At 53.0% G+C, this 27,597-nt stretch overlaps 1 protein-coding gene across 4 annotated transcripts in view; it reads left to right on the top strand.

Moving 5' to 3' along the window:
* Positions 1-224: 224 nt before the first annotated feature.
* The window catches only part of PSTPIP1 (proline-serine-threonine phosphatase interacting protein 1), a 44,103-nt gene continuing 16,730 nt past the window's right edge, over positions 225-27,597 (top strand). For 2 of the 4 annotated variants that reach the window (XM_055418066.2, XM_055418065.2), the window contains exons 1-3: positions 226-834; positions 24,677-24,777; positions 25,114-25,188. In XM_055418066.2, the coding sequence (XP_055274041.2) occupies positions 799-834; positions 24,677-24,777; positions 25,114-25,188 (212 nt within the window). In that variant the 5' untranslated portion in view covers positions 226-798. Of the gene's footprint in view, positions 835-24,676; positions 24,778-25,113; positions 25,189-27,597 lie in introns of all 4 variants that reach the window. The other 2 variants (XM_055418064.2, XM_055418067.2) reach the window with 2 other exon arrangements.

Below are 27,597 nucleotides of genomic sequence, written 5' to 3'. Positions count from 1 at the left end.
CAGCCCACAGCTATGTCTGCCCCCAGACTGTGACCTCCTGAGGGCAGGACGTGGACTGGGGCATCTTGCACCCAGGGTTTGAAGATGTTCTGGGTTGGGTGAGCCCCTCCCTTCCTGAAGTGGTTTGCCGGTGAGGGGTGGAGAGTCTGGCCTCTCTGGACCTGGTCCGGGGTGGGGCTGGGGTGGTGGGTGACAACACCTGGGTTCTTGCCCTCCTGCTTGCCCACAACTGCAGTGGGCCTCAGGCTCTCTGAGCTTGTGGCTCAGAGAACATTCCCCGCTAGAACATCGGAAGGGGGCAAGTGGAGGCGCGTAGCAGGGCGGCAGGTGGCAGGCGGGGCGGCTCCACTTCCTGTGGGGCGCCGGCCCTGGAGCCTGCCCCGGGGAGGTTGCACAAACCTTCCTGCGGAGGCCCCGGGGACCGCCTCTCCCGCTGGCCACTGCCCCCGCTGACCCGGGGCTGCCCTGCTTGCTCTCAGTCTTGCCGCCTGGACTGAGTCCTCCATCTCCGCGGGGCTGGCGAGGGGCCGGGCGGACCGTGGGGCCCTTCCTCCCATCACCAGTCCGTCCTCATTTTGCCGCTGATTCTAGCCCCAAACAAAACAGGTTGAGCCCTTCTCTTCCCTCCAGCAGTCTCTGGCTTACGGCTGCCTTCGGAGGCGCTGCAGAGGGCGCCGCCGGCTGGGGAGGGGGCCCCGGGCCAGCCCTGCCGGGACTGGGACGGTGGCCTGGCTGCTGGCCCTCGTTCAGCCCTGACCGTGGCAGGAGAGCAAGCCTTGCCGTGGCGGTTGCCTGAGGATGATGCCGCAGCTTCAGTTCAAAGATGCCTTTTGGGTGAGTGAAGACGGCTGTGGGTTTGAGCAAGTGGAGAGTGCCTGGGGAGGCCAGCTCAGCTGACATTTCCTCAGGGCGGTGCGTTGGGGATGTGGCTCCCAGAGGGGGGTTTTCTCAGAAAAATGATGGCTGATTTTTGATCCTTTATCGTCTCAGGGTGAGGGGTGTGACCTGGGCTGTTTCTGAGTTGGAAGTGGACAATGGGGGTCCTCGGTCTGGGCTCCTGATTCCTCTGCAAACTTCAACAAGCGAGGGATGGATATTCTCTGGGATCCCAGGGCCGATCTTTCCTCTGGGAGACCCCCTCTCCACAGCAGGAACCTTTTAGGAGCATCTGATATATGGCTGGGAACTTGACGAGGACTTGTGAGGTGAAGGAGGGAGGGTCACAGGTCTGCGGACCAGACAAACTTGAATTTGGATCTTGTCTGCTATTTAGAGGCTGGACAAGTCATTTACCTCCCTGAGCTTCATTTCCGACCCCCCTCGCCCATCTATATGGTAGAGATAATTAACAAACATACTAACTGAGTGGGAGAGCTAAACAAGGGGGTCCAATGTAGCAAAATCGCCTGCGTCTCGCTGGAGCACCAAACGGGAATCTCTTGCCCTTACACCACCCCTCTTCACCCCTCTTCCTTGCAGACCTTAGGGGTCCTTCAGGGAGGCAACAGGGCTGGGCAATTCCTTGTTCGCTTTCTTAAATTCAGCGCACATGTAAATCAAGTCTTTTCCTTGTGAAATTTCAGCGCCCAGCTGGCTTGTGGGGGTGAAATTGCTGGGCCCAGGCCACACAGCCTGCAAGCCCCATTTGGACCCCACCGCCCTTTTTTCCCCCCCGCTGTCTCTCAGCCTACCCCTCTGCTTCTCAATCGGGGACTGTTCCCAGTGGCTCCCAGGGAAAAGCTGAGACCTCTCTGGTTAGCCGTGGCTGTCCTGAGGGCACCCCCGCCAGCCGTACAGAGGACACTGGCTCCTTGCTCAGTCGGCCCGGACTCAGCCGACAGTCTGGCCTCCCTGGGCCCTTTCCTGGGGCCTCCAGCCAGGAAGACGAGAGCTAACGAGCCAGGTCTTCCTTCCCTTCCGGGCCACGCTCTCCTTGGGGCCCGTGGCCAGAGTCTGAGTGGCTCGCTTCCCGCCTGATCTAACTGCACAGTAGGCAGAGGGCTGTCTCTCTGGGCCTCCATCTCCCCATCTCTACAGAGAGGGGCTGGGACCAGCCCAGAGAGGCCAAGGAAAGCAGACCTGCCTCGGCCCCTTCCTAGCATCAGGCTGGCAGCTGGGGCCCATGCTGGGGCAGGTGGGGGACTGCAGTCAGCAGGGGATGCACAGACTGGACAGTGAGTCACTACATCATTGCTCTGACTTGATGTGCAAAGCTGGGGAAATGTTAGGGCTTCCCTGGTGGCTCAGATGGTAAAGAATCTGCCTGCAATGCAGGAGACCCGGGTTTGATTCCTAGGTTGGGAAGATCCCCTGGAGAAGTAATTGCCAACCTACTCCAGTGTTCTTGCCTGGAGAATCCCTGGACATTGGAAGCTGGTGGGCTACAGCCCATAGGGTCACTAAAGAGTCAGACACGACTGGAAGACTCACACTTTCACTTGAAGATCCAGGTGTTTAGCAGCCCATGGTGGGCCAAGCACACCCTGGCTGTATTTTAGTTGCAGGACATCTGGTCCAGCCCGGAGCCTTTGGTTCCACCTTCCCTAGGACAGAGCTGGCCCAAGGAGCAGCCCCAAGGCAGGATCTGGGCAGGAAGACGGGAGGTGGTACAGGAGGGAGCAGGGTGTGGTGGCAGCATTCTACCTGTGGCAGCTTCCTGTGCGGCATCCTGCCCACACTCTGTGCTCTCCCCGCCTCTGAGTCGCCCACAAGTTCTCCTCTCCTCTCCTGCTGGCTCCGGGGGCCTGGGGTAGAGGTGCCGCTTCGCTAGGGGGGGCCAAAGCAGGGAGGGAAAGGCTGATGCCCCGGGCTCTGAATCCTAACACGTGTGCCAGACGCTCAGCCTGGCCCAGCCCACAAGGACAACTAACCCGAGCACTAAAGGTGTGCCAGGCGCTGTCCTCAGGACTCTGCATCTGTTGACTCATTTAAACCCAGGAAGTGGATGCTATTGTGATACCTACTGTTCACAAGAGGAGGCTGAGGCGCAGAGAGCCTCAGTCACTTGCCCAAAGTCACACAGCTGGGTGAAACCCGGACAGGTTCGCTCCCGTGTCCGCTCTCAGGTGCTTCTTTACCTCTTTAGCCGTAGCGCCCATCACTGGATCTTTGGGCCACGTTGGTGAAGGAGGGAAAACTCAGTCCTTCCCTCCTCCCAGAGAAATCAGATCATATGGGCTCCACAGAAGTCTTCTGAACCCCAATTTACAGACAAAGTGGTAAAATGGAAAAGACACCGTGATCCAACCACCGTGCGGGTGTTAGGGACAGGGCTCAGCCTGCCCTTCCCCTTGGCTTTGCCCCACCCAATGCCCAGGCAATGCCATTAACCACAGCTTGGGAACACACTGCCTGCAAATGGCTGGTCTGTAGTGGAAGGAAGCCCCTGAGCTAGAAGGATCATGTCTAATACCGCAGCATTCCCCTTACCTGGCAGCCTCAACCATCCAAAACACAGGTGAGAGCCAGCCCTGTTCACGGCAGCACTTCATTGTGAGTCGGGAAACAAAAATGGTTTCTGAGGTTCTAAGAGTTTGCATTAAAGCTTGCATACTTTACTCATTCGAGATGCCCTATAGCTTTTAGTTAGGGCTCATGAACTCTGATTTTACCCACAGTTTTAACAAGCTTGGTCATGTGGTTTTGTTGACTTATAGCAACTAGTAGGGATCTACATGGAATCTGATTGATTAAATATTGGTGGGCCTGACCTGTTAGACCTGTTAGGGACGACAGAGGATGAGATGATTGGATGGCATCACTGACTTGATGGACATGAGTTTGAGTAAGCTCCAGGAATTGGTGATGGACAGGGAAGCCTGGCGTGCTGCAGTCCATGGGATTGCAAGGAGTTGAACACGACTGAGCGACTGAACTGATACTGACCTGTTAGAGACAGTTTCACAGATAGCTGGTGGCCTGATAGTAAGAGAGGAGACAAAAGCTTATAAAAAGCAGACACAGTGGTTAGAAGTGGTAGAGTTGACCAGTCCTGTCCCTCAGTAGGCCTATATTTGCAATCTTGTAGTGTGACCGTGCAGTATTTATTTATAGCCTACTTCTATCTGCAGCCTAACGTTCAGATGCAGGCTTCTGTGGGAGTGAGTCTGGGGTGGGCTTGCCACAGGGGAGGGAAGGGATCATTTGATTTCTGTTAATACACACACAGTGATAAAGAAGATCACAGTTTTGCAGGAAGTTTGTGACGGAGCCTCAGAACAGGGAGCTGTCGGAGGGAAAGCTGAGGATAACAGTACCAGGTGCCCGAGCTGACAGGGCCTTAGAGCTCACGGAACCTGACTCAGCACCGGGCCAGAGTGGCAGAGAATCCCAGAGAATGTGGGATTACCACTCCTTTCCCCAGTATACGCAGCTTTCCTTGCAGGGGCTCTGCTCCCAGCAGCGGCCAAAGTGTATTGCAAGAAACACCTGTCTGCATCCTCAGCATAGGGCTGGTGAGTGGGCTGTGTCTTTGGTCAGTGTTAACAGAATAAGTGGACGAACAGTAAGGGCCTCCACGGTCCTACTGCCTTCCTGAACCCATCTTCTCCTTCACTTTGCTTTAGTTACATTCAACATATATTTGTTGGGAAGTGTTCTCTACTAGGTAGTCTGAGCTGGGCCCTCCGATCCTCATCCTCCATCCAAACAGCCGAATGAGACTGTCAGATTACCTTGGCCTAGAAGAAGTCAGGATCGACTTCTTCTGGAGTCTAGAGTTCTTTGATAATGGATCAGGCTCAGGGAACACCCAGAGGACTGCTCTGAGCTGCAGTTTCCCTTCCTGCCCTCTCATTGCCTCCCAGACATATATATCCAACCGCCTTTGCAAAGAAGTCACGGGATATTGTTTTAAGAAGGAAAATCTAGTTCTGCAGCAGGTTTTATTAAGACCCACATCCTGTCTTTTTCGGGGTTGTTAAAAGGAAAAGTAATGGCCACATATACTCCTTCTCATGCCTTGCTCTTCCCTCCCCACCATCATGGCTTTGGGCGGAAACCATCAAAGGGGACCGAGAGACCAGGCCTGAACTTTTCCCTCTGACTTGAGGTTACATTTCTCCCTTTTGAGGCTGGGCTCCAGCTTCATTTGGAAACTTCTGTGCTCAGCGAGGAGGTGCTGAGCTCCGCAACAGAGGACAGAGGAGGTACCACTTCCTTCGGTGGGGGAATGACTCACCAAGGATGCATGGGCTAGGGGCAGGGGGAGAGGCCTGAGGCCCCACGTGTCTGATCAGCTACTGTGGCCTCTTCCCCTCTCCGGTTCTGAGACTCTGAGGTTCCCTACTGAGGAGGAGAGTGTGGGGGGACACACCTCTGCTCAACATAATTTTATCTTGAACATGCGTGGGCCTGGGTGTGATTTCCTTATCTTCAAAAACACCATTGTTAGTGACTGTACAGTCCTCCAATTTGTGGATTTGGTGGACATGCTGTGAATCCCATGGACAGAGGCACCTACAGTCCGTAGAGTCACAAAGAGTCAGACATGACTAAGTGACTTAGCACACACACACGTGATTTATACAATCCCCTGTTGTTGGACATTTAGATTCAGTTCAGTTCAGTTGCTCAGTGGTGTCCGACTCTGTGACCCCATGAAATGCAGCATGCCAGGCTTCCCTGTCCTTTACCAACTCCAGAAACTTGCTCAAACTCATGTCCATTGAGTCAGTGATGCCTCCAGCCATCTCATCCTCTGTCATTTCCTCCTGCTTTCAATCTTTCCCAGCATCAGGGTCTTTTCCAGTGAGTCAGTTCTTCACATCAGGGGGCCAAAGTATTGGAGCTTCAGCATCAGTCCTTCCAACGAATATTCAGGACTGATTTCCTTTAGGATTGACTGGTTTGATCTCCTTGCAGTCCAGGGGATTCTCGAGAGTCTTCTCCAACACCACAGTTCAAAACCATCAATTCTTTGGTGCTCAGCTTTCTTTATGGTCCAACTCTCACATCCATACATGGCTACCGGAAAAACTGTAGCTTTGACTATACAGACATTTGTCTGCAAAGTTATTTCTCTGCTTTTTAATATGCTGTCTTAAAAAAGAGATTATTGCCAACTATTTAGCCTTCTGGGTCGATCTTTGTGTATCAAGATTTCGCATTTGATGACCACTTCTTGCATAGCTTCCCACATGAGGAGACATTCCTGGGTGAGAGGGTGTGGCCAGTTCTCTGGCATTTGGCACTAGCAGCCACTTTGGGACCCCTCATAGTCCTCTGGCTGGGCAGGAAACTTTCCATCCAGGAAAGAGGGATCAGAGTGGCCTGGAAAGGGCTCTGCTGGGAATCAAAGCCCACTCAAGCTTCGTGAATGGATTTGCAGCAGGGCAGGGCCCTGTGGCCTTGAAGGGGGAAGCCAGTGGGTCCTCCTGAGCAGGAGGGGATGGTAGAGGCAGGAGGTGGGAGAGGGGGGCCCCTGGCTGGCCTTCCTTTGCCGCCACCTACTGCCCTCCCTGTGCCTTCCTGGCTGTGGCTGTTGAAAAGGATGAGAATGGACTCTGTGCTGGTCGCAGAGCTCTTTGAAGCATGGTGTTCTGTGTAAAAAGCACAGAACCAAGCGGTGTATCTTGTGTGCAACCCAGTGTGAAAAGTGGGGGGAAATATGCATTAGTGTTGGTATAGGCTTGTATTAGGGTTTCCCTGATGGCTCAGACAGTAAAGAATTCGCTTGTAATGGAGAAGACCCGGGTTCGATCCCTGAATCAGGAAGATCCCCTGGAGAAGGGAATGGCTACCCACTCCAGTATTCCTGCCTGGAGAATCCCATGGACAGAGGAGCCTGGCGGGCTACAGTCCAGGGGCTTGCAAAGAGTCAAAAAAAAACTGAAGTGATTTAGCACGCATGCACGGGCTTGTATTAACAACGAGAATCTCTGGAAAGACACAGAGAGCTAATTAAAGTGATGACCTTTTGGGGAAAGTGAAAGAAGAAAGATTGATGGGTTTCAGGACTGGGTGGCATTGAGTATTCTATGTACCTTTCTATAGCATTTGATTGTTGAACCATGTGAATATATTACCCAAGGAAAATTAAATTACACAATTAAAAGTGAAAAAGAAGATGTTTATTTCCTGTTCTGTGAAAATTCTTTTTTTTCTGAGTCCAGATACTTACATCATTCTCAGAGGACAGGCGGCTGTGCCTGGTTATTGTTCAGCATCCCTTATGCACCAGGCCCTGTGACACTTGTATCCCCAAATCCACCTTGCAAGGAAGGACTTGCCAATGTCCTCCCATGTCCAGAATGGAGACACGGGGAGGTCAAGGGCCGAGTTCATGGTCATATGTCCAAGGCAGAGCAGGGACACCCCTTAGCTATGTCGGACCCCATTGCATTCTGCCCCTGAATCCAAGGAGACTGGTGAGTTCTTGGTTCAATTACAATTCCTAAAGGATGAAAGGATGGCTCCCTATTCGGTAACATTGGTTTCCATGATTTTGGAAGTAAGGTGATTTCTCTCGCCATAATTTTCTGCAAAGGATCACAGATTACGTATGCCATTAAAAGGAAAATGTTTAAAAAACAAAACTAAGCAATTCCTGTTTTCAAGCTGAGATGATGTTTTTGGGTGACATTTGTCTTGGCGTGCTGTGATTCATGGGGTCGCAAAGAGTCAGACACGACTGAGTGACTGAACTGAACTGAACTGAACTGTGGTTCAGTAGCGTGAACTCTTGCACATACTCTGTGTACACTTTGTGGTGTGTGTGCCCCCAGGGACCCAAGAACTTGGCTCCTCCACACCCACTCCATAGGATGCGGTCGACCGTCTTATGGCAGTAGGTGACTGCAGAGGTTCATGGTTGCGTTTGCCCTGCTTCTGTGATGCCTGCAGGTATCCCCTGTAGCGTTTCCTGGCTGCTGTGTCCTGGGTCAAGAACGTAACCCTCACCTTCAGTTTTATTACTGGTGGGAAACAAGATCTGCTTCTCAAGGTCCTCCTTGTTGTCCAGTTCCCAGGAACTCGGGGACTTAGGCTGGCTTCTCCAGGCACCTCCACACAGCCAGAGTTGCTAGCCCCGGGATGGAGAGGGAGGACCTTGCTTGGGCTTGGAAAGATGGGGGAGGACTTGGGAGGTGGTGGGAGGGCAAAGGTGGAAGGACTGGCATGGGTAAAGGTGTGGAACGGGGAGCGGGTGCAGTGGGTTTGTAAGATGGTTTTCTGGCCCAGAGGACTGTGTTAGGGTGACTGTAGGAAGGGAAGACCCTGGCTGGGCTTTAAGAGGTCTTGACCAGCCTTGAGTGGAGGCAGAGAGCCTTTCTTCCTTTCTTCACCCTCTCCGGTGACGGATGTTTCCTCTCATGCAAAAAGAGGCTTGGAGGCTGCGGGCTGTGGTTAGGATGCCTGCCTGCCTCAGCTAGAGCCTGTCTGACGCTGCAGATGACACGATGGAGGGAACTAGTTGCGGAAATTGAAACTGCCTCACTTCTAGCAAGAGAGAGTGGTACCCGGTGCCCTGGGGGCTGCCCACGCTAGCTAGGGCGTCCTGCTGGACTAGCTCCGGAAGTCCCCGCCCTCACGGGCTTAGTCACTCTCTGCGCTCCTGGCTCAGAAGGAAGACAGGCCTCTTTGAAGCTTCCCCCCTCACTTGCTGAGGGGGAGCTTGGAGAATCCTTTCTCCTTTCTGAACTTCAGTTTCCTCATCTGTAGGATATTAGAGTGATTCTCAACTGAGATAAAGGCTTTGGGGATGGAGACACTAAGCATAGTCCTCAGGGGACCACGTGCTGCTGCTCAGCATTGGGAGCTAGTAGACCAGGAAGAGATCCCGAGGGATCCTGACTTATAATTGGATAGGCACCTACAGCGTGAGCCTCTTATGTGTGTCTTCCTAATCTCAGGATGCCTCCCCCGCTCTGTTCGCTGTTGGATACTAAATTCCACCATTTGACAGTCAGGTGACTTCAGGTGACAAGATGCAATAGCCGCATGAGGCTGGTATTCTTATTCCTGCTTTATAGAGAGAAAACCATGGCTTAGAGAGGGGATGTGGGCCTGGGGGTACCACCCAGATGGACATTGGGGCTGCTGGGCTAGGCTTGGCTGCTACCTTCCCTGGCCTGGTCAGAGCGCCCTTGACATTAGCAAGAGCGTGTGTGGTTTCCTGAGACCTGGCACCCTGAGCAATGGGTAACAGGAGTAGGCCTGTGAGTGACAGGCCCTTCCCCTGGTGTTGACAGGCCACCCACTATTGGGCAACAGGAAGTATCTGCTGATGCTCCAGAGATTAGCAGCCAGGGTGGGGATGGGGCAACCAGATGGGATCAGGGTTCCCAACTGCGGAAATAGAAAAGCAGAAGCTGAACCATACTGGAGAGAAAAGAAAGGGTGATGGGCTGAGTCAGGAGGGTGCTTGACCTATTCAGGGGACAAGGAGGCCTATGCTGCTGGGGCAGAGTGATGGAGGTGAAGACTGGTTGGAGATAAGATCAGAAATGTGACAGGGGTCACGAATCCCAAAGCCCAGTTGCAGCCCCAGGTCAATTACGTACAAATTTCAGGGTGGGGGAGCAGTAGTTTTCAAAGTTCTCCATTGGTGTTGAGAACTGGTTTTTCTGCTGCATGGCCATTGCTGACAGTGAGCATATATCTGGCTTTTACCATTTACGTGACCTCATTTGACTCACTTGTGAATTAGTAGAGAATAGAGAGGACTTTATTTAACCTTATACAATTACTTTTTTGTGGCCATTGTCAATATATATAACAGAAAATGTACCATTTTAATAATTTTTAAGTGTGCAATTAAGTGGCATCTGTACTCTCATAATGTTCTACCAACTATCACTACTAATTCCAAAACTTTTTCATCATTTCAAACAGAAATTCTATACCCCTTAAATAATAAATCCTTATCTTGCTCCTCTCATCTCCTACTCTGCTTTCTGTCTCCATGAACTTGCCATGCTAGGGACCACATAAAAGTAAAATCAGGCAGTATTTGTCCTGTTTCATTTAGCATAGTGTCTTTAAGTTTCATCCATGTTTTAGCATGTATCAGAACTTCATTCCTTTTAATGGCTGAAAAATATTCCATTCTACGTGTATACCTCATTTTGTTTATCCATTCATCTGTTATTGGGCACTTGGGTTTTCATCTCATTTCATATATTATGAAAAATGTACTTATGAACATGGATGTACTAATCACTTCATGGCAAATAGATGGGGAAACAGTGGCTGACTTTATTTTTGGGGGCTCCAAAATCACTGCAGATGGTGACTGCAGCCATGAAATTAAAAGATGCTTACTCCTTGGAAGGAAAGTTATGACCAACCTAGACAGCGTATTAAAAAGCAGAAACGTTACTTTGTCAACAAAGGTCTGTCTAGTCAAGGCTATGGTTTTTCCAGTGGTCATATATGGATGTGAGAGTTGGACTATAAAGAAAGCTGAGAGCAGAAGAATTGATGCTTTTGAACTCTGGTGTTGGAGAAGACTTTTGAGAGTCCCTTGGACTGCAAGGAGATCCAGCCAGTCCATCCTAAAGGAGATCAGTCCTGGGTGTTCATTGGAAGGACTGATGCTGAAGCTCCAATACTTTGGCCACCTGATGCGAAGAACTGACTCATTTGAAAAGACCCTGATGCTGGGAAAGATTGAGGGCAGGAGGAGAAGGGGACGACAGAGGATAAGATGGTTGGATGGCATCACCAACTCAGTGGACATGGGTTTGGGTGGACTCCGGGAGTTGGTGATGGACAGGAAGGCCTGGCGTGCTGTGGTTCATGGGGTCACAGAGTTGAACACGACTGAGCGACTGAACTGAATACTGGTTTGAATTCCTGCTTTCAGTTCTTTTGGATATAAAACTAGGAATGGAGTTGCTGGATCATAAGTAATCCTATGTTTAACATGCTGAGTAACTGCTAAACTATCAATATTTTCCCCAGAAGCTGTTCCATTTACTTTCCATCAACAATGCACAAGGGTTCCAGTTTCTCCACATCTTCACCAGGGCTTGTTATTTTCTGTGTCTTTTTCTCAATCATAGGCATCCTAGTAGGCATGAAGTGGTATTTCATTTTTTTGTTTTTTAACTTTGGCTCTTTTTATTTATTTATTTGTCTGTCTATGTGACATGTGTGATCTTAGTTCCCTGACCAGGGATCAAACCTGGGCCTGCTGCAGTGGAAGTGTAGATCCTTAACCACAGGTCAGGTAGGGAAGTCCCTCACTGGTGTTTTGATTCGTGTTTCCCAGTGACTAGTAATGTTGAGCATATTTTTACACATTTATTGACCATTTGTTTATCTTCCTTAGAGAAATGTCTATTCAAGTCCTTTGCCTACTGAATTGGGTTATCTTTTTGTTGTTCAGTTTTTAAAGTTCTTTATATAGTCTGGATAGTAATTATTTTAATTATGATTTGCAAATATTTTCTCCCAATCTATAGATTGTTTTTTCACTCTCTTGATACTCTTTTAATGAAAAAAGTTTTTTGTTTTGATAAAGTCTAACTAATTTATTTTTTCTTTTATTGACTGCTCTTTTGGTATTATATGCAAGAAATCATTGTTAAATTCGATGTCTTGAAACTTTTCCCCTATTTTCTGTTCAGAGTTTTACAGTTTTAGCTCTTACAGTTAGGTCATTTATCCATTTCGAGTTAGTTTTTGTATATAGTGTTAAGTGAGTGAACTTCGGGAGTTGGCGATGGACAGGGAGGCCTGGCGTGCTGTGATTCATGGGGTTGCGGAGAGTCGGACACGACTGAGCAACTGAATTGAACTGAACTGAACTGAACTGAAGAGTCCAACTTCATGTTTGCATGTGAATACCCATTTCCCCATCACCTTTGGTTGAAAAGATGGTCTTTTCCACATTGAATGGTCTTATCCTTATTGAAAGTCAGTTGACCGTATAAGTGAGTGCTTATCTCTAGCTTTCCATTTCATTCCATTGGTCTATAAGTCTGTCCTTATGACAAAACTACACTAATTGCGATAGCTTTGTAGTGAGTTTTGAAATTAGGAAGTGTGAGTCTTCCAACTTTGTTGTTTTCTTCTATGTTGTTGGCTATTAAGGTCCTGCATTGAGGTGTTTTTTTAATTTTTAATAAAAAAATAAAGTACAGTTGATTTACAATGTTGCATTAGTTTTAAGTATACAGAAAAGTAGTTCAGTTATACATATTTTATATATGTGTGTATATAGATATATATTCTTTTCAGATTCTTTTCCCTTATAGATTATATAAAATATTGAGTGTAGTTCCCTGTCGGAGAAGGCAATGGCAAGCCACTCCAGTACTCTTGCCTAGAAAATCCCATGGATGGAGGAGCCTGGTAGGCTGCAGTCCGTGGGGTCGCTAAGGGTCGGACACGACTGAGCGACTTCACTTTCACTTTTCACTTTCACACATTGGAGAAGGAAATGGCAACCCACTCCAGTGTTCTTGCCTGGAGAATCCCAGGGATGGGGGAGCCTAGTGGGCTTCCATCTGTGGGGTCACACAGAGTCGGACACAACTGAAGTGACTTAGCAGCAGCAGCAGCAGTTCCCTGTAATATATGGTAGCCCCTTGTTGGTTATCTATTTTATATAGAGTAGTATCCCTGGTGGCTCAGATAGTAAAGAATCTACCTGCAAAGTGGGAGACACAGGTTCGATCCCTAGGTCTGGAAGATACCCTGGAGGAGGGCATGGCAACTGACTCCAGTATTCTGCCTAGAGAAACCCATAGACAGAGGAGCCTGGCGGGCTCAGTCCATGGGGTCGTGAAGAGTTGGACACGACTGACCCACTAACAGTTTTTCTTTTGTGGCTTCCCTGGTAGCTCAGCTGGTAAAGAATCCACCTGCAATGCAGGAGACCCCGGTTTGATTCCTGGGTCAGAAAGATTCCCTGGAGAAGGGATAGGCTACCCACTCCAGTATTCTAGTATAAATCTGCGTCTCTATTCCTGCCCTGTAAGTAGGTTCATCAGTACCATTGGGGCTTCCCAGGTGGCCTGGGAAAGCCTCGTGGTAAAGAACACCCTTTGCCAATGTAGGAGACACAAGAGACGCAGGTTTGATCTCTGGGTCAGGAAGATCCCCTGCAGGAGGGCATGGCAACCCACTCCAATATTCTTGCCTGAAGAATCCCATGGACAGAGGAGCCTCGGGGGCTATGGTCCATGGGGTCTCAAAGAGTCAGACATGACTGAGTGACTTAGCAGAGCACACAGGTATCTGCTAATCCCAAACTCCTAATGTATCCCTCCCTCCTTTTCCCCTTAGGTAACCATAGTTTGTTTTCTGCCTGTGGATCTAGTTCTGTTTTATAAATATTTGTTTTTTAGATTCCACATTTCAGTGATGTCATATGCTATTTGTCTTTCTCTGTCTGGCTTATTTCACTTAGTATGATAATCTCTGGGTCCATCCATGTTGCTCCAAGTGGCATGATTTCATTTTTATGGCTGAATAGTGTTTCATTGAATATATGTACCACATCTTCTTTATCCATTCATCTGTTGATGAACATTTAGGTTGTTTCCACGTCTTGGCTATTGTAAACAGTATTGGCATAAACAATGGGATGAAAGTATATTTTTGAATTACGCTTTTCTTTGCGTATATACCCAGGAATGGGATTGCAGAATCAAATGGTAGCTCTATTTTTAGTTTGTTCAGGACCCTCCATACTGTTCTCCACAGTAGCTGTACCAGTTTACATTCCCACCAACAGTGTTGGAGGGGTCCTTTTTCTCTACACTCAAGGTGTTTTTATGGGTGAGGAAACTGAGGTTTGAACATTTCTGAGGTGGTGCTAGTGGTAAAGAACCTACCTGCCATTGCAGGAGACACAAGAGACTTGAGAGACTCGAGATCAATCCCTGGGTCAGGAAGATTCCTTAGAGGAGGGTATGGCAACCCAGTCTAGTATTCTTGCCCGAAGAATCCCCATGGACAGAAGAGCCGTGACAGGCTACGGTCCATGGGGTCGCAAAGAGCTGGACACGACTGAAGTGACTTAGCACGCACACGTGAGGTTGCCACCAGTCTATGACAACCCACCTCTAACTCTCCCAAGCCTGGACGTACGTGGAGAGACACCATCCTTTGAGAAATTCCCCTTGGGACGGTGGGCTCCTCCTTAGCGTTGCTCTACTTCTGGCCCCCTGGGAAGGCCATGACTTCTGAGCTTCCTTGAGTCCCCACCAGCTTTCATTCTTCAAGGATGATTGTCCCATAGGCTGGGGTCACCTACTTCTTCACTGGACTATGAGAAGGCCTTGAGGGAACTGATGTCCACCTTGGCCTTGGCCTGCTTAGATCTGAGAGGCCTTTGAAAATCAGGATTTCTGATCCTCAACTTCCCAACTGGCAGCCACTGAAGCAAAACAAGTCTCCTTCTTTGTCACCTCTTGAATGTTTCCCCTTCATCTGGACCAGCTCTGAGACCACTCTCCTAGGCCTGGGGACCCCAGACTGCAGGTGGTAGGAAGGTCCAGAAGGTCAGCTGGGGTCAGTCCACGCAAACAGGATGAGGTGGTAGGCAGGGGATCAACAGAGAAGTCTAGATCAGCGTCCATGGAACTGTCATAAATACTCAAATTGTGGGGCATGAAGGTCTGCACGGCGTGAGGGCCTGTGCTACTGGAAGGCAGCATAGTTGGTGATGAGCTGGTGTCTGCAGTTGTTCTCACTCTGACCCAGATGAGGATGGAAATTGATGCTGGAGCCAAAGGAACGTGGCTGATTCCAGGGTCAGGGGAAGACCAGCAGCTAAAACTAGGCCTCAGGTCAGGACAGGAGCTGCTATGAGGTTGCTGGAATTTTATTTTAGTATGCAGATCACCCCTAAGCCTAGAACGACTGCAGGTTCAGTGAGGGGAGGCGTTTGCACTCCAGGATCCAGTGGTCTTGGTTTGAGTCCTACCAACATGTTTGGTGCAATGCAGGAGACACAGGAGACAGAGGTTCGATCCCTGGGTCAGGAAGATGCCTTGGAGGAGGAAATGGCAACCCACTCTGGTACTCTTGCCTGGAGAATCTCATGGACAGAGAAGCCTGGTGGGCTCCAGTCCATGGGGTTGCAAAGAGTCAAACTGAACGACTAAACACATGTCAACAACGTGTGGGTGCAAGTGAATGCTGAGAGGGAAAGTTAAGCAGTGATGGTCCCAGAGAGAACAGGCTTGCCTCAGGCTGCCCCAGAGCCCCAGGCCCCCAGAGGTGGCATCTTGCTCCACTTAAAGATGTGTTTTCCCTCAGTGCTGCTCTATGCCTGATACATGCTGGCTGCGTTGGCCAGGGTAAAGCAATTTCCCAGTCTCTAACACAGAGCCCAAAGGTGGTGGGGGGCGCCATCTTTGTCTCTCATACTGCCTTTAGAACCCAGCGCCCTGCTTGGATTCCATTGCCCTTATGGTTGGTTCCCTCCACACTCTCAGCCTCTGGCTCCTTGTCTGTATTAAATCCATTACTGTGGTTAAAAGACAGAGATGTGGTAAAATGAATGTTAATGGCCAAATAAAGGCAAGAGCCCCACATGCAGACTCCCGGCAGGTACAGGGTTCCAAAAAGACCCTGGGCTTGGAGGGTGTTTCAACCAGAGCCCAGGGGTCAGCTCTGAGGTCCAGAACCTGCCCAGGGCAGCAGAGGGGGCTGAGGGACCTTCTGCAGGGGCTGCCGGGGGTCTATTCCTGCCTTTGGGGAGAGGTGTGAGGAGTGGGCCCATCTCTGTCTTAAGTAAGTCTCGAGCCCAGGAGAATCTGCCAGTTCTCACCCTGCAGCAGTTTATAGCATCAAGCAAGACACCCCGCCTTGGCCCCGTGAGCATCCGAGTCCAAGTGTCCATTCCGCTTTACGGATGAAAAACCTGAGGCTGAGAGACTGGAAGCAACCAATCGAGATCAGCGTCACAGCTAGGATTCAAACCCAGCTCGCCTTTTTTATTTCCTTTCTTGCTTTACTTTCACTTAATATATACTGACCACCATGGCCACCCTTTTCCAGGAGCTCATTAAGTCTCAGGATGACCTTTGTCGGGCTCCTACGTATATTATTTCATTTAGTCCTCAGGGCCCCTGGGAGGAGGGCAGTGTGTTCACAGTCATTTTATGGAGGAGGGAATCTGTGCACGGGAGGTTAAGTAACTTGCCCAAGTTCACATTGTCTGTATGCATGGGCTTGGCCAGGACCGGAACCCAGTGTCTGGACTCTTTCCACACCCCCTGCCTGAACTTCTTCTTGATAAGGGGGTGTACCCATGGGCCATCCCCTGGCAGGTATAGGTAGTGTGGAAGGGGTAATGCTTGGGGAAAGGGACAAGTAGAAACAGAGCCTTGGCTATCGGTGCCGGCCCCCAGTTCCTGGCTGGTCACTCACAAGCTGGAACCCGTGCAGCAAGGAGCCGTGGGCTGGCTGTGCAAAGGGTGTGGTCGCTGCCTGTCCTTGCTTATGGGTCAGAGTCTCCTCTGGGGCTCAGTGTCCGGGGTGGCTCAGTAACCTCCATCCACCTTCCCCACCTGCCCTCAGCCCTGGCCCCTGACATCTGCCTCCTGCCCACCTACAGAGGAGCTGTGTGACCTGGGCCAGTCACTCACCTTCCGAGCGTACGTGTGTGCTCAGTTGCTTCAGTCGTGTCTGACTCTCTGCGACCCCATGGACTGCAGCCCACCAGGCTCCTCTGCCCGTGGGGATTCTCCAGGCAAGAATGCAGGAGTGGGTTGCCATGCCCTCCTCCAGGGGATCTTCCCGACCCAGGGATCGAACCCACAGCTTCTGCATTGTAGGTGGCTGCTGAGCCTCAGTTGTCACCTGTGACATGGGGCAATCAGGGTACAATCATGACACTGCAGGCTTCTCTGAGAATTAGAGGCATAGAGGACACGAGCTTCTACTAGTCCACATGCCACCCGCCCTGCTCCCTTTTCCTGACCTGGGAACCTGGCCCTGGTTCCCGTTGCCTCCTGGGAGGGCCCCACCGCTGGCATCTCCCTGAGCTGGCATCAGGCCACCTCTTCAGACACCTGCTCTGGCCCTTCAGCCCCCTCGCCACTCACAGCTCTGAGCGTCAGGCTTCCAGTCTCCTGAACCCGAGGGGCTCACTGCCCCCTCCAGGCCTCTTCCCAGACTTGTGTTGCCTCCCTGCCCTGTGCCTTGTGCTAACTTCTTCCCATTTTGGTTTCTTAACGCAGGAAGAAGATGTGGGGGATTGAGCTGGGCCTTTAAGAATGGAGGGGAAGTGAGCAGTGCTTCACAGGATGGGGGAGGGGAGCGCAGTACAGGAGGCCTTTCCTTCCTGATGTTGGAGGAGGCCTACTTGAAAGAACAAAGTCGGAAGCCAGCACGCCCACACAATTGGTGTTAGAGTCGGGACAAGTTATATAACCTCTCTCATCCTCAAATCCTCCCGGGGTCTGTAATACTGAGATAAGAGGCCCTAGGATGGCACAGTAGGTCCCTTTCTGGTACTTGTGCTATCCCCCGGCCTCTAAACTCTGCAATGTAGGATTCCGAGGAGCCCCTGAATATTCACAGCTCCCCGCTACCCCCCACCCAAGGCTGCAGGAAACAATCAGCCCCAGGCCTCCAGGTTCCCCAAAGCTTGCGGCCCTGCTGGGCCCCAGGTCAAGGGCCTGGACATCTCAGGGACCATGCAACAAGTCTGCGTGGGTGAGGAGGCCTCAACCCAGGGCTCAGTGGAGATCTAGAGCCCTCTGGAACTAATTTCTAATCCCAATCCCCAGATTAGCTCATTTAACCATGTGCTTTTTTTCCTTAAGAGTCTATCCGCTTTCTTGGCTCTCTCCCTTTGACACCTATCCTGAGCCATCTTAGAAAAGCCATACATCACCGCACATTTGCCTGCTATGGATGGACCCCTCCAGTCTTTAAGTCAGGGGACACCTAGACTCAGAACAGCTAGTTTGACACATCATCTGAGGTTTGAAATCTCTTTGCAGATTCCCTAACCTGCTTACCAGATCCTAGCTATGGGGCACTCTCCACCCAGCAAAGCAACTGTCCTATGCTCCATATTTGGGGCCACATGGGCTCTTGGAAAGTCCTTCCTTGTACTGATCTGGAGTTGGCCTTCCTGCCTACGTCCCTGTGAGTCCTGGCTGAGCCTCTAGGGACACCAAACACAGATGCTCCCTCTTCCGCTGAAGGCCCCACAAAGGCCTACAAATGATCACATTCCTTATTGGCTCCTCAAGGGTTGAGGCCTGGGACCTTCTCTGCACCCAACCCTCCTCCTGGGATTCTCTGGGTAAACATCCAGCTTGCTCACTGAAGTCTCTGGTTCATCCATCCATCCACCCATTGATCCACTCATTCATCCATCCATCCACCCATTGATCCACCCATCCATCCATCCATCCACCCATTGATCCATCCATCCACCCATTCATCCAAGCCATACCTGAGTATCTGTTCTTCGCCTTCTCTCAGTTTAGCAACCAATGATGGTGGAGATGAGACCTACTGTGGGGTACTAGCTGTGGGGCAGTGGAAAGATCCTGGCTGCTATTCATTGACTTCTCTGAGACTCAGTTTCTTTATCTGTACAAAGGGGATAGTTGTACGAAGTAGAGGAGACAGTTCTGTCTGGCTTATTTGAGGTGCTGGGTAACTTAGTCATTGAATTGCAAACAGATGATCTGGTCTTCTACTTGGGGTGGCTCAGGAGCCAGCTGTCATGAAGGCACGTCCACTTGAGGGCCTCCCTATGTCCGCAGCCTTTGTCCAGTGTATTTGCTGAGCATTGCTGTATAGACGTGGGCACTGGGACCCAGGAGTCAAACCACCCCACGTTCTGCATTCTCCAGAGTTCAATACTCACTTCCTCAGGTGTTCTGACAATCCCAATGGTTTTGCTTCTCAGCCCATAGCAGACAAGCAACAGTGGACTAATTGCTAGTAAACTAGCTATGGCAGGCGCGTTGGCCCATAAGTCCCTTCTGTTAAACTGTAGTGAAATTAGAATGCGAAGTCCCACGAGTACTGTGCAACCTATAACTGTATTCAAAATCGTTGTCCTTGGCTTCTCGGGCTTCCTGAGATACAAGGAGTGAGTCCAGTCTCCCTGTTCTGTCTCTTCTTCCACCAGTAAAAGGTGATTAAAAAAAAGATAAAGTATATAAAGAGCCTAGCAACCCAAGAGCATGTCAGTCATTAGAAAGGTTTCTGACAAGAATGGTAAGCATTTTTTGAAACGGTCTCTGAACTTGGTAAGGCGCAGCAGGAAACTTAAATTTTTTTCCTTCCGCCTTCCAAAGCTCTCCCTTCCTCATCCCTGGGCATGTGTTAGAGCGTGTCCAGTCCTTTTCAGATCTAACTCCCTCCAGTGCAACCTCGTATCAAAATCCCATTTTCCTGTTCACTCGAAAGCTCCCCAGTCTCCCCCGACTTTGCCTGTGATTGGAAGCCCATGATGGGCGCAGAGCACAGGGTCTGTCTCTGTCACCCCCACTGCTTACTACTTCTGGCGTCTCTCCAGACGGCGTGGGCGCGGGGTCAGAAGGTCTAAGGGGTGAAGGGCCTTATTTCCCTCGTGCAGTTGCAGCTGGTGCAGCAGGTGACCGATGCCCACAGGTCAGCTCTTCCTCTCCTGGCTACTTTTGCAGGTCCTTCGTCCCCTGGCTATCCCACTCTCTTCCCTGCAGCTGTCCAAGTCCTATCCCTCCCAGCTGCACCCCATCATCTGCTCCATGCAGCTTTTTTGGGGGGCTCCTCCTTTGGTGCCAGGCATTTCTCACCAGCCGAGACTTACAGGCAGCTCTTCCCAGCCACCTTCCCGGCCTCCACTTTATTCCCAGGAGACCAAGTGTCAGCCCCCAACCGCTCCCTTCCAGGCCTCACACGCCCTTGGACTCCCCTTGGGCAGCTCTAGCCCACCCCTGACTTCAGACATCTCCAGGTAAGATGCAGTTATGGTTGCCATAGTTTCCAAAAGCCAACAGACACACAGCAGCCTCCAGGCTGAAAGGACAATTGAAAGTCACCTCCTCTCCCCAAATCCATAACACAGTCAGGTGGCCCCAGAAAGGACAAGGGCTTTTTACCAAGACTACCCAGCTTCTTCCTGGCAGATCAGACTTATGACCAAATCCCAGGCCTCTCCCTCTAAGGTGAGAGGCTTAGCTGTCCTCTGAGATACTTTATATTCTGGAATTTCATGTAAGGGAACATTTGAAAAAGCTTCTGCAGCCTTTAAAATGGACCCTCTGGTGGGGGAGCGTGTATAACTCAGTAGGATGATAACTCGGTGTTTTCCAGCCTTGAGCAGCTGAGTTCTGTCTGGTGAGAGCCAGCCAGAAGGGGCTGGTGAGAGCCGGGTGGGGCCAGGGCAAGGCATGGGGAGCTACTCTTGATGAGCAGCTACTGAGTTCGGGGCTTTGCAGAGAGGTGAGGGGATGAGCTAAGATCTGGCCTGGGAGAGCAGGGCTCAAAACCTGGCTGTTTCCCACGGACTTCTGAGCAGGTAGCTAACCTCTCTGGGTTCCGTTTTTGTCATCGGTAAAATGGGGGTAATAATCCTCAGCCCCGTTTCCAGCTCAGGGCAACCTCTGACCTTGTGTTTCCTCCTTTCATCTGTGTGCATTGCTTCACTGGCTTCTTAGATCAACTGTAGGTGGAGGGAACCATTAGGCCTCTTGTTACAGGGAGGGAAGTAAAAGCTGAGAGTGCCCAGGGCCATAGGGTGGGGTGTGAACCCATAAATGGTCTGCTAAACTCTGTCCAGTCTCTCAGGCCAGGCCTGGGACCCCTCCCTAAACTTGGCAGCCAGTCTGCCCCCAGGGGGCTGTGCCCACATGGGGTGGGCTGTCTGGGGCCAGGAGAGGTTGTCCTCTGCAGGCACTTCCTCGATGAGGAAACTTGGTCCTGAGAAGGGAAGTGGCTTGCTTGGGGCTCTGGTCTCTGTGGCCCAGCCAGTGCAGCCACCAAGAATGGTACGGGTGTGACAAGGAGGAAGTGGCAGTGGGTACAAAGGCTCCCTCTGTACCTGCGCAGTGGGGGCATGGCAGGGCTGGGGCCGGCTTGCCGGCCTGGACTGTGGCTCACATTCAGGGCCATCCAGCCAAGGGAGCAGGTGGGCCATCCCTGAGCAGAGACCAGAGCCCCGAGCACGTAGGCCTCTTGCATGCTGCCTTCAGGTGGAGGCAGGAATATGCTTCCTCAGGCCAGAGCAGCCTGCAACACCTTCTCTTGTAGCCCTGATCTGACCAGTGTGGGGCAAGGGAGGCCAAGAATGGCCACACAGAGTGGATGGCAAGGCCTGGGGTCCCACATCCGGCTTGGGGGAGGTCTCCGCAGGAGGGGGCTGCATCTGCCTGCCACCTTGCACCCCGCCCTGGGGTGGATCACCCTAGGTGCCACCTGGCGAGGGTGGGGCCTCTGGCTGTTTGCTGGCTCTCCGCTCACATCTGCAGAGCCAGCCAGCCCTTCTCCAGGGCAGCGTTCCTTTGACCCAGCCTGGGCACGGAGCAAGCCTCTAAGAATCCATGGCAACTAAATGACAGACGGAAACACGGCTTTGGTTGGAGGCAGAGGCCGTCTGAGTAATCATCTGAAAAGTGGGTGTTTGTTTGTTTTTGATGTTTCAAACTGTAACAGAGTTGCTGGACTATCAATGCCTGAACTGGACTGAATGTCTGATGTAGGTTTGGGGACAAACTGCGTGTGTGCTCGGTCACTTCAGTCGTGTCCAACTCTTTGAGATCCTATGGACTGCCAGGCCACTAGGCTCATTTGTCCATGGGATTCTCCAGGCAGGAACACTGGAGGGGGTACCCATGCCCTCCTCCAGGGGGTCTTCCCAACCCAGCGACCAAACCTGCATGTCTCCTGCATTGGCAGGTGGGGTCTTTACCACTAGTGCCACCTGGGAAGCCTGGGGACAAGCTGACCTGCATTCATATCCTAGATTCTGATCTTTACCAGCTGAGGGAACTTGGGCAGTCCCTTACCCTCTTTTCCTCATCACCGTCCTTAACTCCCTGGGTGTGTGGTGTTTTTCAATAAGAAGACAGCTGTGATATTCTTGGTATCGTGTGTGGCTGGTGGACTCAGTAAACAGCTATTTCACCGAGGGCAAGGCCAGAGGCAGGTGTCAGGTGACAGAGGCTGCAGGGGGCCACAAGGAGGTGGGAGGCCCTGCCTTCTCATAGCTTCCACACCGTGGAAATGTCCATCTGAGCCTGAAACAAGGGGCTGAAAGGGAACCCAGGATATCTACAGGCTGTGGCTAGTTAGATGCCAGGAGGAAAGGCCAGGGTGGGCCCCTGGAGGGCGGTGAGCCTGCAGGACTGATCGATTAGCTGATTGAATGATTAGCTAGTTCCTTTCCTCAGCAGCTTCCTGAGCCCCACTCTGCCCCGCTCTGAGGCCTGAGTCAGAAGCCCTGGAGGAGGCAGCTGAGGTGGGGTGGCGGAGGGGGTGCAGGCCAGCCGTGAACAGCCCCCAGGGAGTCTGGCACTTCCTTGGAACAACCTACTCACTGGCGACGGTGGCTCACCCGGCTGAAGCCCCACCTGCTCTGAGTCAGGGCTGGGCCAGATTCTAGAGCCTGCAGAACTTTGGGGACTTGAGCTCCAGGACCCCGCCTGCAAGGCCCCTCTGCCTGCCATCTCCTCCAGAATGGCCAATGTAGGTTTGGTTTTGCTTCTGTTTCTACTTGGGGGTCTCTGTAATGACAGTGGGGTTCCTCTGGGGAGTGGGGGCTGGGAGGGAAGAGCAAAGAGTCTGGCGTGGGGCTGGGCTCACTCAGCCCTCCCCTCCCCGAGAGGCATGGTGGGGTAACAGCAGGGCCTGCAAGTCCAAGTCCTCGTCCCGCTCTGCCTATGGGACCTCAGGCACATCGTCCCCTTCTCTAGGCCTCCATTTCCCGAAGGACTGAGGGGCTCTGGACAAGATGCTCCCTAGTTCTGGTGGTCTGTGGTGTCCAGCTCAGACCCCTCGGGGGAGAGGGCAGGGGCAGGGAAGGAGCAGAAAGGACTCATCTTCCTCCCTGGCTGCCACTGGCTTTTGTCCTAGGGGTCCGGAGGGGTGAAGGCGGGGGAGGCTGGGGCAGGAAGCTGTCCTGTGGTCTGCTGCCTGGTTAGTAGCAAGTGGCCCATGAAAGCTACAGAAATGGAGCCTGGGGTAGCCACACCAGCCTAGACGCTGGGGCAGAGAGGCCTGTGGGGGTTGGGGGATGACCACTCTGCCTGGGGCCCTGAGTAGCCAGCCAAGACCCAGGCCCGCTGCTCGTCAGCCTGTGAGCAGCTGAGCCTGATCTCGGGAACTTCTAGGGCTTCTTATGGAGGAGGCATGCACTTGGGAGCCTAACCATCCTGTGGGCTGGCAGATTCTACCGTTCTGAGTTGACTGAAGGTGGGCTGGGCCCGGCATGGGGCCAGTTGGTACAGTTTGTGGCCTCTGCCTTTCTCTACTGCGTCCGATTCTCCTTAGACCTTGAAAAACAACACCTTCTCTTCCCAGTGCATGCTAAGTTGCTTCAGTCATGTCTGACTCTTTGCAAGCCCATGGACTCTAGCCCGCCAGGCTCTTCTGTCCCTGGGATCCTCCAGGCAAGAATACTGGAGTCGGTTGCCATTTCTTCCTCCAGGGAATCTTCCCGACCCAGGGATTAAACCCAGGTCTCTTATGTCTCCTGAACTGGCAGGCGGGTTCTTTACCACTAGCGCCGCCTGGGAAGCCCAGAACAGGGCTCAAATGCCTGTTCCAGCAGGAAGCGCTCCTTGATTTAGACTTCTCCCCGCCTCTCCCCACACACCCACAACACAGCATTTGAGGGGAGGCATGGGGCAGCATGGCCAGCTCTTGACTCAAGCGTGTGCAGCCTTGGGAAAGACCTGCTGACTCACTAAGCTCTGAGACGGGGCTGTGGAGTGTGCAGGGGTGTGTGAAGGGGTCTCCCTTCCCCCCATCTTCGTGGCTCATGATGGGGGATGGTTTGTGGAAATGGAAAAGAAAACAGGTAGGTGCTGCCTCTCGGGGCTGGCCCCAGTTGCCTGGCCGAGCACCCTGGTGGGTTGGGGTCCTTCCTCAAGAATGGGTGGGGGGAAAAATGGATGGGAGCCGGGCTGAGAGGCACAGAAGCCCTGCTCTCAGCACTGTGAGAGCCGGATGCTGACCCTCGATGTTCACCCCACCTAGTGGGTGCAGGAGGATCCCCTGAGCCCATAGGGTGAGCCCGGCGTGGCATCCAGCACAGAGTGGATTGTGAGGGAACAGCAATTGCTATGCTTTGCAGAGGCTGCAGAGGGTGGGACTGAAGGGTGTGGGCCCGAGCCAGGCCTGCCGCTCTCAGGCTGCGCCGCCCTGGGCGCCCCTCACTGATCTGTGCCTCGGTTTTCTCACTTGGGCACCTAAGAGGGTTCTTGAGAAGGCGACAGGGGTGAATGGTGCCAGGCACCCCCTAAGGCTGTCATCACGGGGCCTTGTGGTGGGGGCCCTTCCCCAGGCCATCTTAGCTTAGAGTATCCTGACTGTGAGCTCTGATCCCCGCAGGGCTCAGCTCCACCTGGTACCTCCACAGACGGGCGGGACCCTCTGTGTGCCTGTGTGAAGCCACGTGCTGAACCCCAAGAGCTCGTCCTTAGACAGGGGAGATGGAGGATGATGGTGAAGCCAGGCCCTGGCGGCGGTCAGCGGGGTCCTAGCCAGGCTGCACACAGGCTTCCCCAGCAGTGGCCCTCACGCACCCCTCTGTCCTGTGTCCCAGTGCAGGGACTTCACCGCCCACACGGGCTACGAGGTGTTGCTGCAGCGGCTGCTGGACGGCAGGAAGATGTGCAAGGACGTGGAGGAGCTGCTGAGACAGAGGTGAGCGCCGGGAGGGGAGGGAGGCGGCCGAGCCCGCAGGCCAGCCTGGCCGCTGGCAGGCCACCCTGCTCTAAGAAGTCAGGAGTAAGTGATTCTGCTGTTTTTCCCAGCCTGGGCCTCTCCCCAAGTGGGCAAATAAGCTGATGTCCCATCAGATGTGCTTGAATTCAGCCAACGTTTATTTAGAGGAAGGGCCAGAGGCTTAACCGTCTCAAGGAGGCGTGTGCGGGGCCAGAGCCTGCGCGGGCAGACCCTGCCACCTGGCTGAGCCCGTCTGAGGGTGAGTTTTGGGCAGCAGCCGTGGACAAGACCGGTGCCCGGGGGTTGTCGTTGCAGGGCCCAGGCGGAGGAGCGGTACGGAAAGGAGCTGGTGCAGATCGCCCGCAAGGCAGGTGGCCAGACGGAGATCAAGTAAGGGGGCCCCGCCTTCTTCCCCAGGAACTTTCTGGGCCTTTCAACAGGGTTCAGGGTTTCCCGGGGTGGGCTGGTTGGGGAAGGCCAGTGAGGGTCTGAGTGGCTCCCGGGGCAGGGTGGCTGGCAGGCAGCTTTCTTGGGTGCTGGGCACTCTGGGCAAGCTCAGGTTCTTTGTGGGGGCAAAAAGCCTGCAGTCTGAGCGCCCAGGAGACTCCCTGGGCAAGGGGCACAGCCCACACTCCCTGGGGGCCTCCATTCAAGTCCTGAGAGCCCTGGCGAGGGGTGACAGGACCCCATTGGCTGCTGTGCCCCCTGCAGCATTGGCTCAGCTCGAGCTTCCAGGAGGGACGTGTGGCCCAGAGGTGGGGTGCCAGCCTGTCACCCGTTGACCGTGTGACCTTGAAGAGGGGGGTTGGTCACTGACACTTGGGGTTTCCGTTTCCTCCTCAGTGAGGGAATGACAGTGTAGCCTTCCTCAGAGGGTGAGGTGTGTCCGGGGCTGCCCGGGCTTGGCTGGGAGGGCAGTTGCTGCTGGGAAGCCCCCGGGCCGGCGCCTCTGCCTGCAGACTGTGAGAGGGACGCAGGTGCAGAGAGAGTTTCAATTAGAGGGCAACTAAGAACGTTCTAGCAGTGGTGAGGAAGGGTGGACTCTCCCTGCTGGGTGAGGACTGAGTCAGGCTGAGGGGCGGATAGGACTCCAAATCCTGGAAGGGCTCGACTGAGTCCTCCTTCTCCTCCCCAGGAGCCCAGAGACCTGACCCAACCTGCGGTTGCCATAGCAACCCCTGCCCGCACCCCTGCCCCCCACCCCGTTCCCCACAGGGGTCTGGCTCTGCTCAAGGAAAGTGGCCCCAGACCCTGTCAGCTGCAAAGCCTGGAACCCGGTCCCCTCATCTGAGATGAATAAACAACACTCTCCAGGTCTCCTAAAGACACAGGCGACCCTGCTTCCAACCGGGAACCTGGAGCCAGAGAAGACTCGGGGAGGGCTAGAGGAAGGTTGAAGAGTGGTATGAGCCAGGAGATATGGATGCTCAATGTGCATCCATATCTGCCTTGGACCAGAAAGCGTGAACGCAGCTCCAGGTGTAAGAATGTAGGTGCTCTAGTCCCGCTTGGTCTTCATGAGTTGTGTGACTATGGACAAGTCACTTAACCTCTCTGAGTTTGGTTCTCATCTGTCCACCCCAGCGGGCTGTTGAGCAGATAAAAAGAGCAGGCCTGAGGCTGAGCACAGGCTGGGTACCGAGGAGGGCATGCCTTACCAGGACGCAGCAAGGAGAGAGAGCGGGGACCTTCTTTGTATTCCCCGGCAGGGGTGGAATCAAGGGAGCATGATCCAGGAGTCCCCACCTGCCTCCTGACCTCCCAGGGCTGCTGGAAAAGGAGAACTTTCTCAGCAAGAGACAAGCCCTCCTGGGGGATATGGATGGGGTGCTCCAGGCAGGGCCACAGTGGGAGGTCAGGCTGGAGGCGGAAAGTGTGAGGCACACTCAGGGGGCTGTGAGTCACAGGGACCTTAAAACAAGGAAGGAGAAACCACCAGTGACGAGAATAAAGTGGAAATAGAGCCGGGTGGGCAGTGGGAAGGGTGGAGAGGTGCACAGTGTCTGGCCCTATCTTTAGAACCATGAAGTGGCCAGGGCGAGGCTCTGGGCGGCCCTGGTTCCTTGTGTGGTTGTAGGAGGCCACGTGGGACAAGGTCTGCCCTGCCCTATATGCTGTGTGGCCCTGGAGTGGCCACTCTCCCTCTCTGAGTCCTGGGTCCTCAGCTGTGAAAAGTCACACTCATGAGTTCCTCTGGGCAGTCGCTATGTCAAGCAGAGAGCCCTAAACCACAATGATACTTGAGAAACATCGAGGGTCATTACGATCTCATGGGCCCCTCCATGAGTCAGACAAATTGGGGTCACCTGGCTTAGTTTAGCGCTGAGGAGACTGCCTGGCTAGATCATTTCCTCTGAGGCCCAGCCCTTCTCTGGCCCAGAGAGCTGGAGGGTGGGGTCCCTGGAGGGAGAGCCTCCCTCTGAGGTGGGAGCACCAGGCTGGAGCCCCAGGCCAGGGCGGGGAGCTCAGAGTCAGGTCCACCTTGCTGCCTGCCACTTAGGAGCTGGAGTGTGGGCTGGCAGGGCCAGGCCCTGAGCTCAGCCTCCCCAGCAGCAGGAGAGGCAGGAAAAAAACCCACAGGGGCCTCATTGCCCCGCCGCACAGGTTCCAGAGCAGGCCGGGAGCAGTGCGTGTGAGAACGAGCCCCATCCCAAGTTCCCCAGTAAGCTAGAGTGGCCAGAGGAACAAGGCAGAGCGGAGGGCACCTCCTGGGAGAGGACCGTGGACAAAGGCTGGAGGCTGGAAAGCTCAGGGCACATTTAGAGCCAGAGAAGCAGGAGGCAGGGGTTGGACTATCCC

Source organism: Moschus berezovskii, chromosome 21 (assembly GCF_049115385.1).
Source record: "Moschus berezovskii isolate FMDL1 chromosome 21, NW_MosBer_1.0, whole genome shotgun sequence".
Taxonomy (NCBI): Eukaryota; Metazoa; Chordata; class Mammalia; order Artiodactyla; family Moschidae; genus Moschus; species Moschus berezovskii.
The sequence above is the reverse complement of the archived record's forward strand: the minus strand, read 5'-3'. Positions and strand labels throughout refer to the sequence as shown.